The sequence below is a fragment of the Felis catus genome, chromosome B3, assembly GCF_018350175.1.
Source record: "Felis catus isolate Fca126 chromosome B3, F.catus_Fca126_mat1.0, whole genome shotgun sequence".
NCBI classification, from domain to species: domain Eukaryota; kingdom Metazoa; phylum Chordata; class Mammalia; order Carnivora; family Felidae; genus Felis; species Felis catus.
Window position 1 is genome coordinate 16,571,100 of NC_058373.1, and position 15,540 is coordinate 16,586,639.

The following is a 15,540-nucleotide window of genomic DNA, read 5'->3' on the forward strand; positions in this document are numbered from 1 at the left end:
GGACTGTGCCTTGCTCCAGCCAATAAGCGGCCTGTGCACGTGTACGCCTGCGTATCCCGATTGGTCACCACTGCTTGATCACGCACTGCCTACCTGCGCCATCCGGTGCGTGGGAGAGCCTATGATATGACTCGGTGGCCATTTACAACCAATCCGCACCAGGCGGGGCTCACAGCCGGCCTATGGGCGCGCGCCGGGGGTGGGCTGTCCCGGCCCCTTACCAGTCCCACCTGGGTTTGTTAAAGCGATAGGCCCCACGGCGCGCTAGGGCTCCACCGGGCACCGCACAGCGGCTGCGGGGCCCTCGGCGTGCCGCGGGCGCCCGTGACAGCGGCGCCGCTCTGCTCGCCACGCCGGCTCCGGACAGCTGCCGACCTCCCCGACGCGGCTGCATCGCCCGGCGGGATGGGCGGCGAGGCAGGGTCCGCGGCGGCCGTGGGCTCCGAGGGCCGCGTGAAGAGCCTGGGTCTGGTGTTCGAGGATGAGCGCAAGGGCTGCTACTCGAGCGGCGAGACGGTGGCGGGACACGTGCTGCTGGAGGCGGCCGAGCCGGTGGCCCTGCGGGCGCTGCGCCTGGAGGCCCACGGCCGAGCCACCGCCGCCTGGGGCCCGAGCCCCGGCGCCACCGCCCCCGCCGCCGCGTCGGAGGTGGAGTACCTGAACGTGCGCCTGAGCCTGCGCGAGCCCCCGGCCGGTGAGCGAGGGCGACGACCCTGGAGTCCCCGCCGGGCGGCGGGAGCCTCCTCAGAGGGCCTGCCAGGAACCGGGAGGGCGCGCGCCGGCGGAAGCCCACCAGCCGGGGGGCGGGGGCGGGATCCGCGGCTGGGGTCCGCCCACCCGGTTGCCGGAGCCTCAGTTTGCTCGCCGGTGACGGGCGGGTAACAATGCCCGTGCCCCCCAGTTCAAAGCACCGGGGCGATCTCGCGTAGTGGGTGCGCACCTCTAGCTGGCTCCTCGCCCCCGGGCCTCACCGCGCCCGGCGTCCCGGGACCGTCCAGGACGGTCCCCGGAGTGAACCGTTGCTATGGGAACCTGTGATGAGCAGACAGAAATCTAGGTTCTGGGGATCTAGGTCCTGTCCCTTCTGGCCTGAGGAATGGAGGGCGGAATCCGTCTTTGAGGGGCCATGCTGTGGTGCCCACTGGTTTATGGGCCTCCCGTTCCCATTCTGGACGTAGACGCTTGTATCTGGTTCATGATGAATTAGCAAAACCTTAGTCCTGGGAAGAGGGGAAGTAGTTCGTGAGCGGTAGGTAGGAATTCAAAGGAAGTGTTTCGTGAGCATCTTACTTGGCTTCCCTCTTCTGGAAGCAGGGTAACTGAAGAGTTCTGCCTCTGCCTTATATTCTTTGTCTTTTATTCTTCTTTTTGTTTCCATTGCAACATCCCTTTCCACACACCCCCCCCCCCCCCCATCCCCTTAGGCCTTTGGAGACAGTGGGATCTGGGCATGGTAAGAGTTTCTGGAAGAAGAATTACCTTTCTTGTCCAGTCTTGTGGAGTCCAGTTAATAGTGTAGGTTTTTCCAGAAGTGGTAACCCATTATATAGGTTTCCTCAATCTCTATATTATATGTAAATGTTAAGATTTTTTGTAATTATAATAAATATGCAAAAGTTGCTTTTCTTAATCATGAAAATACTAGGAACAGGGAATCTTGGTCTTCATGCAGTTGGTGGAAGCTTCTTTACACCATTTCACTCTTCTGCCTTCTCAGCTTCAGCTTTTATATATAAAATGAGATAATGGTATAAACTCCCCTCCCTTGAAGAGTCAAATGCAGTATATCACTGCTTTGCCCCTTGCTGTGTCTTCTAGAAAACGAATAGTAGGTGCAGTTTTGCCTTGTCTTGCTATGGAGAAGTAGACTGTTCCCAGTTAAATCCTCAAAGTATGTGAGAATCCAGTGATCCCAAATAGTGTAGCAAGGAAAAAACATATTTGGAACCAAAGCCTTCTTTTGGATTCACAAGTGCATTGTGTTGGGTGACCCTTTCATGGGTATGGTTTCCGGGATCTGCCCACGCATGCTTCCCCCAATGGTCAGAGACAGGGCAGATTTTCAAGATGGCTGACTGGCGTCAAGGGTCATGAAGAGAGAAGTGGTTTTTGTCCAGGACTTTGGACACTATATCTTTGTGCCCATAACTACTGAGTAAATAGATACAACATTAATAGCAGTTGGACCTGGAATTAGCAATAAGAATTGCCTTGGTAAAACCTGGGCTAATAGTGTTTTCATTCACGAGTTAGATCTTGCTTTTTCATTCTGGTGGAATAGAACGGCTAAGTCTAGACAACCTGAACATTTTTTTGCTTCTTTTATCATAACAAATATTTGCAAAGATTATGTTTCATTTAAAAATCATAATCTGTTGGGTGCCTGGGTGGCTCAGTCAATTAAGCAACCGACTTCTTCTCAGGCCATGATATCACAGTTCCTGAGTTCAAGCCCCACATCAGGTTCGCTGCTGTCAGCACAGGGCCCACTTCAGATCCTCTGTTCCCCTGTCTCTGTCTCTCCCCCACCCATTCTCTCTCTTTCTCTCTCTCTCTCTCAAAAAGAAATAAATACTTAAAAATAAAAATCATAATCTGTTTTGTTGAATTTTTTTTTAGTAGGCTCCATGCCCAACATGGGCTTGAACTCAGGACTCTGAGATCAAGTGTCAGTTGCCCCACCAACCGATCCAGGCAGGAACCCTTAAAAATCATAGTCTTTTTAAGATGATCTCATTGAGAAAAAATAACAATAACATCTGTAGCTTGGAAGAGGTTAGCAACTTTACAGGGTCATAGATTCTGAGAGTCATTTAATTCCAAGACCTAGGTGAATTCCAATCACCTGAAGAGCTTTTTTAGAAATCTAGATTTGGGGGAAATGTGCCTATGAGATCTATTTTCAGGAAATATCCCCAGATAACTGTTTGGCATTGTTAAATCTAATCTAACAGCTTGCTGCCATTGTGATTGATACTCTTCATTTTTTTTTTTTTAATTGAGGAATTGTGGTAGAAATACAAGACAGACCAGAGAGTTGGTTTCAGTTGGTCACCAACCAGCAGTCTGTCCTTGTGGGAGTCCCTCATCCTTCCTGAACCCAAGTCCCTGTAATGATATTATAGCTCCCATGGCTCCTGGGTGCCCTGAATTAGGAGGTTGGTTGGGCTATAAGAACATTAGTGAATGGAACACCTCTCTGTGAAATTGTAGCCTTCACTGTATGAGGCACACGTAATGAGCCAAGACAACAGAAGCATAAATGGGCACATGAGTCAGCTTGTGAACCTTTTTAATAAAAAAATAATAATAATAATAATAAATAAGAGGAAGAAAACTAACGTTTGATTCCAAAAACTATAACCTATATTTCTCAACCTTCTCAATTTTTGTTCCTATTTATTCATGGAGGTGATTGAAAGTCTTCATTTTAAATGTTACATGCTTCCTGTGTGGATGTGTTTTGTCTATGGTGAGAGAACTTTATCTCTTAACCTCTCAATATCCTGGGTAACTCTGTTCTCCACACATGCCCATTGTGCTCGGCCTCATGCTGTTCCCTTCGTCTAAAACCCTGCCCTGCTCTCTCCGTGCCAACAACCCTCGGGTCCGGGACAGGCATCATCCCCTTCCCAGGTTCGGGCACTCTGTGGTCATTACTTGGGTGTGTGTGTCTGTGGCCTCCTTCCCTCCCCTGGTCTGTTTGACAGTTGCCATCACTCATCTTTGCATCCACAGTGCCTGACATCTAAGCATTATAAATTTTGAACTCAAGTGAAATCTCCATTTCTGAACATTGTAAAGTACTTGAATTGTCATATCCAGTAATCTAATGATGATACATTTGAACTGTAGTCTACCCCCGTCAGGAGCACTGGGATTGCCTTGAGCCTTTTACTTTGATGACAGTAAATTGGGAGAGGCTTCCCTAGCATCCAGTGCTGGAGCACTGCTGGGACACTGCTGAGGCTTCTAGGGTGTCTCTGAGCACACGTGAGAGCCTTGGGGACTATCTCAGTCACTGTTGTTTTAACATAGCCTCATGTTCCTGTCACTTGCTCACTTTGCCTCCAAGTCACCCACTCTGTGTCATATTTCTATTTGAATGACTTTCCGTGGAAGATACTATACTTATTCTGCCCCTCATATATTACACACTGAACACTGGGGACATTTGGAAGACTAAATGGGCCAATAATGCATTCCTGTTTTCTAAAAAGACGAGGTTGAAATGTTAACTGAATTGTTTCTAGTAATTAAGTGGAAAAAAAAATCCCATTTCACTAGCCCTTTAATTTTTTTTTTTTTAATGGATACAGTAGAAATCTCTGTTTTTAGTATCAACTAACAGGCAAATCTCAGAGTTCTCATCTGCCCTGCCCTTTCTTGGTCTTAATCAGGCCACCCTTGATGAGGGAATTTAGTCCTAAATTTGAACAGATGAACAGAAAAGGCGGGGAAGGTTTATAAGGATCTCTGCAGAGCTATCTAACGACATGGCAGCCCCGGAGTTGGCTTTGGATCTGAGTGATGCAGATTGTGTGTTCATCGGAGCTCCAGCAGCGCCTCTGGCCTTGCAGGGTCCATCCACCCTGTGTCTGGCCTTCTGACAAGCAGGGATAAGCCTCTGTGTGCGATGCAGTGGAGCTGGCCGACCCTGACCCAGAGCAGGAGAAAGGAGGCGTGCTTGTGCTTGGCCCACCCCGCTGAACTTGAACTAGCCACCTATTAATCAGTAGAGCTCACGTGCAAATGCAGGACTCTTACCTAATAAGTTGTCCTGTTGGTTTGGCTCTTTCGTATACTCGATATTCGTAATTCTCCAAGGAAATTCTTCACCCCCTTTTTCCGTTTTTGTCCAAGGAATACAGAATCTGATTTTTATGCCATACCCAAAATAAATAGATGTATTTTTTGTTAAATCAGTTTTAAATGCAATTGAATACTGATATCTCATGTTAGCATAATAGTGTACCATATGCTAGTATACTAGTATTGATGTGTGTTAGTAATAATATTATGTTAGTATACTTGTGCTAGTCTATGAGTAGGGTGAACAAATGTTTATGTATATGTATACATGTACATACATGCATTCATGTTCACCTATGTATGTATATGGGAACTCTAGGCTCCGACACTTTATGGTAATTACTTGTGTGATTGGTCTCCTTGAAGATAGAAGATGTGTGTGTGTGTGTGTGTGTGTGTGTGTGTGTGGTTTGAAATTGATTAAAATTAGTAGGCTGATTCAGATTTTAATTCTCTAAATCTCAGCATACTGTACTTTATGGAGTACACTGGATATTATAGCCAGGAAAACCTCCTTTAAAAAAAATATGATTTAGGTTGTGAAAATTCTTGATCTAATACTAACTTTAGTTAAAATGTATTTTCTTTTTTAGGTGAAGGCATCCTTTTATTACAGCCTGGAAAACATGAATTTCCATTTAGCTTTCAGCTTCCATCTGAGTAAGTGAAACTATTATTTTCATGATTTTCTTTCTCCACAGCATGCCCTGCCAGATGTGTGGGTACCACGTACCTGCTGACGCTCCGTTACATCCGCTTATCTTGCATTGCCCCAGGATAGACTTACCTTGTTCACACTCTTGGTTTTTTGTTTGTTTGTTTGTTTGTTTGTTTGTTTGTTTGTTTTTTAAGCCAAAACCAACATTTTAAGGGTTTTTTCCAGTTGTGTGTAACTGAAAGATGAACTTATAAGTTAATGTCTTTGGCTTGTTTCAGACCTTTAGTAACCTCATTCAGCGGGAAATACGGAAGTATTCAGTACTGCGTGAGAGCAGTTTTGGAACGACCCAAGGTACCTGATCAAAGTGTGAAGCGGGAACTTCAGGTTATTAGTCACATCGATGTCAACACACCAGCATTATTAGTAAGTCCTTCCTTCTTCTCTTCCCCCTTCCCTCCCTCCCTCCTTGCTTTCAATTGCGCTATGTACATTGAGCCAGTTTAGTGGTCGTCTGTCCTGTCACTTTCTGATAGAATCTCGTAACCCATGGGCATTCACTCTAAATGTGTGATTCTAGGCCGGGCAAATTACAAATTGTGTGTGTTAATACTATTGATTATGTCTCCGTTGTTCGGGGCTTCTTTTGCCAAAAAGTTATACAGGCTTGAAATGCATTAATAAGGCTTAATAATAATAATGCACACACAGAGAGTGGTTACTTTTACCAGAGCGGCCACATTCACAGGGCTGTGGTATTCTAAACTCTTCAATAATAGCAGGTTGAGGAACAGTAATTATGGAAGAGTATTAATCATGCTCAGCCTGTTATTGAAGCTCAGGCCATTATGCTATGTATCCTTCCATTTTGCATGCCATTTTCTAACATTAAGTAAGTGCACGCAGCTGCTGTGGGGAGCCTTTCACTTATCATTTCCTTATGACAGATTTGGCCACATTAAAGCATTGAACTTCTAATAATCACCAGAAATACTGTAGGCTGATAAGAAAGATTAGGCTATAAGTAACAACAGAATAGGCAAGATGGGAGCTAATGAGCTAGATTCTTTTATCTAAACCCATATTATCAAAATAATATAAAATTATACCTTGTACTTTCATGATAGCTATGAGGACCTAATGGTTCTTCATTTAAATATGAATGAATGATTTTTTTTTTTTTTTTTTTTTTTTTTTTTACTTCCTAGAAAATACTGGGATAATTTAAACTTTCCATCATGATACTGATGTTCCAAACATGTATGTTTAGTATCGGGGGTTTCTTTTTCTGCCCAATGTTTTTAAAGGGAAAAAAACAGGAGTTAAAAGGTGTTTTGCTCTGTTTTCATACGAAAACTGAATAGACTTTACGGTTTGTTCACTTTTAGAGTGTGAAAATATAACAGTTATGCCCTGGTCGCATGGCCCCTTGTGGCCAGAATTCTAGAACAGCCAGCACCCAGCTGACCCGGCTCACAGCTAGTTACAGCTGAAACTTACCATCCACTGACCACTTTTTTTTTTTTTTTTTTTTTTTTTTTTTTTTGCAAATTGACAATACTGTCTTGTATTTTTAAAAACTACTTGAAATTGGGAAGTTAGCTACTTCTAAGCTATTCATGGGACCATGGTGGCAAATGATTTAAAGAGATTTTATTTTTTTTGCCAGAAAGAGAAACTAGTAATCCTTTAATATTCTTTTATAAGTAAAAAATGTTGCAGCTTTGGGTTTTACAATGAGCTTTTGGTTTGTGCATCTTTCCAACTGAGCATCTTAAATCTTGAGTCATTTCCATCGATGCTGTGGAGTAGAGAGCAGGGCGGTATGTTCAGTAACCCTGTGGCTCCATGACATTGGGTTTATCTTGCTGCCGTTACACTAAAACCCAAAACATTCTAAGTTAAGGACACTTGAAATTTCTGCCGACTAATATACTTTTGAATTCAGGAAATGAGACTGTTTGCTTGTTCTACAGTTTAGATGCCAAAACAAGTACAATGTTCTGATTATTGATTTTTATACCATTTCTCCTTTTCCCTAATACACACGTAAGGTTTTTAAAAGAAAAAGTATCAGGGCGCCCGGGGAAGTTCAGTCGGTTGAGCGTGATTTCGGCCCCGGTCATGATCTCGCTGCTCGTGGGTTCAAGCCCCGCATCAGGCTCTGTGCTGACAGCTCAGAGCCTGGAGCCTGCTTCAGATTCTGTGTCTCCCTCTCTCTCTGCCCCTCCCCCACTCACGCACTGTCTCTCCCTCTCTCAAAAATAAAAAAACATTAAAAAATTAAAAAAGGAAAGAAAAAGTATCTCTGTCATGTTAATAGTTATGACTACAATTTTTGATTACTACTTTAAGGGATGTTAAATCATTTTCCAGAAACATAAGGATTTACAGGGTAAAACAGGATGGTGTCACCTAATGTGAGTCTGAGAATTCACCTTAGTTTTCCTAAAAAGAGAATGATTTTTTTTTTATGCTTTGTGTTTTACTTAAGTATTTTGCCTAGTCTGTCACATGAGGATAAAAGTGTTGATTTGTTTTTCGGAAGACCTTTCTTCACAGTTATTTAATAAAGAATGACACGATTTTAGGTTCTGTGAATTTTCTGCTAGTTTTATTAAAGTCATGTTATTATTTGAAATTTTCAAGACCCCTGTATTGAAAACTCAAGAGAAAATGGTTGGCTGTTGGTTTTTCACTTCTGGTCCAGTCTCGCTGAGTGCCAAAATTGAAAGGAAGGGATACTGTAATGGTAAGCACAACGTTTGAAAGTCCACGTGGAAGAGTCATTCATTTTATTAGCTAACTGCAAGTGATTTTTAATAGTGTGTTTTGTAATTTACGAACTGTATACTGTTTTAAAATGTGAATAGTACGGTTTTCTGTTTTTCACATAAGTAATTGATATTTAAGTTTTTTTGAGTGGATGAGTAGATTTCTGTCCAACTCCTGGCATTTTTGACTTCAGTGCTTTCGCTTTAGTGACAAAGTCTAAAATTAGAAGCCTGGGAAAATGCCAGCATTTGATTTGATGTTCGGCAGAGTGTCCAGGGTGGTGTTGCCCAGAAGAGCACTGTTGTGTGAAAGCCCCCAAGTATAGGGGGCTGCGATGTAGACCGTGAACAGTCTGAGCAGTCAGACTGCCACCGGCGTGACCGTTTGTGAAGGGTCTGCTCCCGTACGGTGGCGTTGACCCCCGCTCCAGGGCTCGGCCAACTGGAACCCCACGTGGTACGGGATGGTGTCATGGTGCATGTGTAACGCGGATGCAAAACTTGCTGCTCCATCCACTGTCTTACCTGTGCCTGAACACTAGTTCCTTAAAAACAAAGTCTTTGTTCTCCTGTTGGCTGGGTTTTGATTTGATAGGCACTAGTGAGTCCATCAGTGATCCTTTGTACTTTATACACCCCTGGGCCATTTCTTGGTGTGTCTTAATTTTTATAGATATTGGCCATTCACATGTCTTTAGAATTGGTAACCTGATATTGCTATGTTAGACAAGCAAAGAATGCCGTAATTAGAAAGCGGCACCTGCCGTGAGCTGCGGCGATTCCTCAATTCTCTGACGCGGATTTACAGTACAAGCCTCCCGTCAGAGATCCCCTCTTGTGAAAGTGACTTTGTGACATTGCAGCTTTAATTGGTAATGGCTCTAGTTCACCGCGGGGAGGGCTTTCTGAAACGTCGCTGAAGGTGTTTTTGTTTCCTTTTCAGGAGAAGCTATTCCAATCTATGCGGAGATAGAGAATTGTTCCTCCCGCCTCATCGTTCCCAAAGCTGCCATTTTCCAAACGCAGACGTATTTGGCCAGCGGGAAGACAAAGACCGTCCGGCACATGGTCGCCAACGTGCGAGGAAACCACATCGCCTCTGGGGGCACCGACACGTGGCACGGGAAGACTCTAAAAATTCCGCCTGTTACTCCATCCATCCTGGATTGCTGCATTATCAGAGTAGACTATTCCTTAGCTGTAAGCAGGGAGCTTATTTTTATACATATATATATTTTAAAGTGTATTTATTTTTTACTTTTTAATTTAAAGCCAAGTTAATTAACATGTAGTATAGTATTGGTTTCAGGAGTAGAAGTTAGTGATTCATCACCTACATATGACACCCAGGACTCATCCCAGCAAGTGCCCTCCTTCATGCCCATCACCCCTTTAGCCCAACCACCCCCCCGCACCCCACCAGCAGCCCTCAGTTTGTTCTCTGTATTTAAGGGCCTCTTATGGTTTGTCTCCCTCTATGTTTTTATCTTATTTTTGCTTCCCTTCCCCCGTGTTCCAGAGTGCTTTTTTAAAATGAAAACTATGTAGAACGGAGCAGTAACTGATGCCGTGTCCCCACGAGCATGTACATTTAGCGGCTGACAAAATGTCACTTTACACCAGCATTCCGACAGGCTGGAGTGACGAAGACTGGCCTTTGTCTGTAATCCAAACCTATCCCCCTGAGGCATTTAATTAAGTCACATGAAAGAGTTAAGGTGCATGCAGGGGGCTGGTTATGTTGAAAGCACCTACTTCATTTTCTACAATTCCTATGTGTAGGACATGCTCCCTTATGCTGAAGGATGTTAAGGCTACGGTTCCCCATCACAGAGCATTCTCTATCTCGTGTGCCGTTCATTTGGTTTGTTGTCCGTTGCATTTGGTCAGGATGATTTACAGTTGTATGCGGGAGCGGTGGCAGGCAACAGAGAGATTTGTTTGTGTGAAAAAACAAACTGGTCCATCTACTATGAGGTTTAACCTATATTTTGCCTTTCTCTCTGTCTCTCTTTTTTGCTGTTGTTGTTTTTGTTTGTGTGTTTGGCATATTAGGTGTATATTCACATTCCTGGTGCTAAAAAACTGATGCTCGAGCTGCCCTTAGTGATTGGCACAATCCCCTATAACGGTTTTGGGAGCAGAAACTCCAGCACCGCCAGCCGGTTCAGCATGGACATGAGCTGGCTGACGCTGACGCTGCCAGAGCAGCCGGAAGGTACGACGGTTTGAGGAGCTTTGAGCGCGAAGTTCACACGTAGAGTAAGAGCAGGCGGGGTCAGGACAGAAGTGCTCAGATGACCATTACTACTGCTGTTCACAGCGGCCCCGGCTCTTCCGGGTACTAAAAACTAGAAAACGTGTTCCTGGAAGGGACGTGGAGAGCTTGGCTTATCCAGGACGCAAAGCTGCTGATGGCAGAGCCAGGAATCGAGTCTTCTACTCCCGACTCCCATTCATTAGGAGTAAGACGATGAGAAAATGGTCCAAGTACGCGTAGAGTGCGTGTGTTTTCTGCAACCACGTCTACGTGATCTGTTTTGCCTGCACTGTAACATCCACCTCTCGAAATAGAACATAATCAGTGTTCGTAGAGATTTCACAAAAGCAGAATTGATTAAATATGTCTTGTTGCAATAAGCACAAAAAGTCGCTTACTAGAGCGGGGATAAAAAATAAAAAACCATTGTTTTCACATTTAGCTACATTTCTGGTTTTGGTAAGAGTTCGGCAGATTAACGCAATTGACTTTGCACGGACTTCTGAGATCCAACTCCATTTTTGTTTTAGCGCCACCCAATTATGCAGACGTGGTGTCCGAGGAAGAATTCTCTCGACACGTCCCTCCTTACCCTCAGCCCCCTGACTGTGAGGGAGAAGCATGCTGCCCTATGTTTGCCTGCGTACAGCAATTCCGCTTCCAGCCTCCCCCTCTCTATTCAGAGGTAAGCAAAGCAAACGAAGATGAGACTTCTGCCTTGCTGTTTGTAAATAATCCTCCGTAAGTATCTGCTGCTGATTCCTAGTGAGCAGGGGATACATAGTTAAAAAATTTCTCGGGTAACGTTAGATTAGCCCTGATCCAATCACCTCATTCTGTAACGGTTGCCTTGTAAACTACAGCAGGCACGTCGTGCACCGTGGATTGCCTTTAAAATGTTTTATGTGGCCATAGAACACGGAGAATTTAAGTGGCCCACTGGGACTTATTACTGATAGGCTTTGAGCAGCTCAGTTTACAACCACCAATAATTAGAAACAGATACCAAGACCCTTTGGAGAGTGCTGGGATAGTAGTCTTAGTGTCTTGGTCTGTTTTTTCAGGTTGATCCTCACCCTGCTGATGTAGAAGAGACCCAGCCTGTGTCCTTCATTCTCTGAAAAAATTCCAGAAATCACTGTGTTCATCATCCGATTAGAATGTTGGTTCTTCCCCCGCTGCCTTTATGGAAAGAGGGAGAGAAGATTAGGGGAAGGACATACACGAACATCAAGATTGAAGGTGATAGAAATTGAAGGATGCATGAACTTTCCAGTGGGCTGACAAGAATGCGTTGCACAAATGTATGATAGGGTCATGTGTCCCCTTTAAATGAAGCAATGAAGATGTGACAAGTCACAGAACGTAATGGAAGTGCTGGTGGTGAGAGAGTAAGTGAAGGGTGTCTGCGCTTGACCCAAGAGAACAGAATCCATGTGGGTGGTGGAAACACTAGACGAACATACCTTTAAACAGGTTTCTCCAGGTGGAACAGAAGTTACCCTAAGCTTTAAGGAAATATGGACTCGTTGGGAGCCTTGATCTTGAAGAAGGTAGCAGCACAGAGGTGTGTATAAATAGGAAAAAGGTCCACTCTAAATGCGAAATGACCCTCAACACGTCAGGGTCTTCATGATTTCTCCCCAGGTCCCATAGAACTGAAGTTCTTGAGAGAATCTTTTTATGAGGTCCTAATGAAGGAATACAGTTTCATATTGTAATCAGCTGTACAGTATTATGAAACCAAGAAAGAGTTCCTTGCAAGGCATGTCCGTTCAGAGGGGAAAGATGAATTTCAGTTTGAGAACACATTTTGTGGAAGGCTGTACTTTTTACCCCCTTCAAGGACTCTGTTAGGGTGTTTGATTTTTCCCGTGTCTTAATTACCTAAGATCATAGTAGAAAAAGAAAGGGGGAAAAAAAAGGTTGCATCCTCAGGATACCTCGATAACTACACGGAAAAAAAACCAAAACAACAAAAGCCTCTCTTAACCTACCTCTAGTGGGGTTATCAGAATCCTTTTAAAACACCAGGCGTGATAAGCCTTCCGTGGAGTTCCTGCTAATTGGCAGTCCCAATCTTATCTCGCCGATCGCTAAATCCGCAGGTGGACCGAGGGAAAAATCTATAAGGTTAGCATTAGATGAAAGTTAATAGATGTATGCCAAAGGGTATTTCAAAATAAATGCAGAATCAAAAGAGGGTACAAATTTTGAGGGTACCATTTAAAAAACAAAAACTTAATTCCTGCCTAGAGACTTCAGTCTACTGACGGCAGTCACCACGCTGTACGTTGTTATTCCAACTCTTTAGTAATTCTATTTAAACTGTGATTTTTTTTTTCTTTATTGTCTTGGTGCAATATTTTATTATCATTTAACCTCAGGATATTCCGACCGACAAGATTGTGTTGCTGCTGAAAGTGTGAGCAGTGTTCTTCCTGTCCCCCTGTTCCCCATTCTTCCTGGTCATGTGCTCACTTGCTCGTCCTTTGATCTGTTAGTTTCGTGAGCCGAGAGCACCCCGGACACCGCATGGAAGGGAGGTAGGGATTCCCGTGGGAGAGATTTTGGACCAGCCAAGTACTTTGGTTTTCTCCACGTCCTACGGGTTCGACCCAGAAACCCTGGTGCTTCCATGCAGAACACCACACTTCATTCGCCAGAACGAGTCCTCTTTTCTTCCCGTCAGCCTACATTCAGTCACGAGTATGAAAGCTCTTTTTCTAAGGTTAAGTTTTGTATTTAGAGTTAGTCGGCCCTCCGATCAGGGATTTTTCTACAAGCATGAGGTAGATGCAGGCTTTTCGCCCTTCCGGACATACCTCTCTTTGTAATCACGTGAGCACCTGCAGCAGGTTTTTCTCACCGTAAGCCACTGTGTAAAATCACAACACACAACTGTTATACTGATAATGGTGGCACCGAAATCGTCACACCCCGTTCATTCCCTGCTTTGGTTTTTAGTGTGTTGTGGGGTTTTTTGTTTTGTTTTGTTCTTGTTTTGCTTTGTTCTTGGTGTGTTTTTAAGCAGGTAACGTGTACTTAAGTGCTGTCGGAACAATTTTGCTTTTACTTTAAAAAACAAAAAAAGGCCACCTTCAGCCGTTTCTTGACTTCTGAGTTGTAGTTTACACGCTTTGTCACGATACCAAAACACAATGATACCAAAACACAGTGAAAGACACAAAGCGAAAGGTGTGAAGGAAGAGAAAGTCGAGCTGTTTGGCCCCACGTGGAAAAGCCAAGTAGTTGACTCCCAACTGCTTCGCGCGCTCCTTCACTAGGATTGTTTTGTCACCTGTATTAGAGAAATCATGAAATGTGCTCCCAAAATGAAAGCACAGCTGATGTCGTAGCACTTAACAGAGTAGCCGAAAGGGATGATTCGCCTTATCGAGTTGGTATCCGCCCATCTGACCTTAAGCAGTTGGTTGAAACTGCATACCTTTCTATAATCAAGACATTATTTTCCGAATGTAGAGAAGTCTACATTGGAACGGAGTTCTTGGGAATGAAGATAAAAATGCAGCTGCTATTGCTTGTTTATTCTGTTGTTTAGTTTGCAGAGAAACCGTGGCCTTAGAATTTTCTTTTTGATGCAAACATTGTGACATTGAAAATGTGCATCTTCGGGCACAGAAAATCCTTCCGTGGGCGGAACTTTAATTTTGATGTTTTTGTTTTGCACAATAAGAAACTCAATAGGCAGGGGTTTTGTTTTTGATAAGTTAACTATGAAAGCTTTTTTATTTTTATTATTAAAAATGTAACAGTTTAACCCACAGGAAAAAAAAATAAAGATTGTATTTTGTACTCTGGTTTGAACCCCATGGGTTCCTTTTGTTAATAAAATGATGACACTAATGCTGTGAGGTGCTGGGTTGTTTTTTGTTTTGTTTTGTTTTGTTTGCTTTATTTTTATAAGATTCTGACCTGAATTGTCACAGACATAGGGGGGAGAGTCAATACCACAAGACCAAGTGTAATTGCTGTAAATTAAGATCCTTTTGTATACACGTATGGTCACCGGGCCGGACAGCCTGGGGGGATCCTGAGCCTGGTTTTACAGTGCGCTCCGTTTCCCCCAGGTAATCCGTTTTTAGCATTCTGTGAAGAAATGTGGTTGACATTTAGAGTAAATAAGCCTAAACTATTTTGGTTGTTGAGGGAGTACTACCTTCATTTGTTCCCAAATGATAATGGCTATTTTTTAAAGCTTCTGGAGTTTTCGTGTTTTATGGGCCACGTGTTTCCCCAGTGGAATCTGGTGGGCTGCTGGTGGACGGATTGGAAGGCACTGACCCAAGCAAACCTCCCCTTTCAAATGGGTAAAAACCGTGCATTTTGTACAGGGAATATACAGTGGCATACCATCTCAAGAAAACTCCCAGACCCTCTCTCCTGGAAAATTCTCAAACTTAGCTAGGTGGTAAAGCCCAGGTAATCTACTCTCCCAAGTGTTTATAATCTTGTTAAATAATAAATAGGTCATTTGTGGATCCTCATTTGCAATCAACGTAAATCGAGACATTTGTCTCCTGCACTAAATACTGAGACAAAATTTGTAAGTTCACCGTTGAAGTTTCTGCAGTGCCTTCTGTAAAATGGTGGGTTCCAAAATTTAGAACTAGGCAGACAATCACAAAGAATCTGGGGCAAAACCCTCATATTACAAATGAGGATACCAAAACCCAGAGGTGTGACCTGAAAGTCTGACCTACATTTTTCTGTAAGATCTCTGCTCATTCTAAAATTTCCTGATTCTACTACTTTAATAGAAGTCACAAAAACAGTAATTGCTTTAAGTTACTCGGCTTACGACTCACTCACAGAACCGGATACTAACCATATGCTAATCAAGAATCAGGGGAACCTGAGTGACTGAGTCCCTTAAGCATCTGACTTCAGCTTAGGTCGGGATCTCATGGTTCGGGGGTTCAAGCCCTGCATCAAGCTCTGTGCTGACAGCTCAGAGCCTGGAGCCTGCTTCGGATTCTGTATCTCCCTCTCTCTCTGCCCCTCTCCTGCTCATG

At 43.9% G+C, this 15,540-nt stretch overlaps 1 protein-coding gene across 1 annotated transcript; it reads left to right on the forward strand.

Moving 5' to 3' along the window:
• The first annotated feature begins 203 nt into the window (after window positions 1-203).
• Window positions 204-14,371, forward strand: ARRDC4 (arrestin domain containing 4). The gene is made up of 8 exons (XM_023254963.2): window positions 204-694; window positions 5,406-5,472; window positions 5,749-5,896; window positions 8,120-8,222; window positions 9,188-9,444; window positions 10,300-10,462; window positions 11,035-11,189; window positions 11,569-14,371. The coding sequence occupies exons 1-8, from the start codon at window positions 406-408 to the stop codon at window positions 11,623-11,625; spliced, it is 1,239 nt and encodes a 412-aa protein (XP_023110731.1). The 5' UTR covers window positions 204-405; the 3' UTR covers window positions 11,626-14,371.
• Window positions 14,372-15,540: the final 1,169 nt, after the last annotated feature.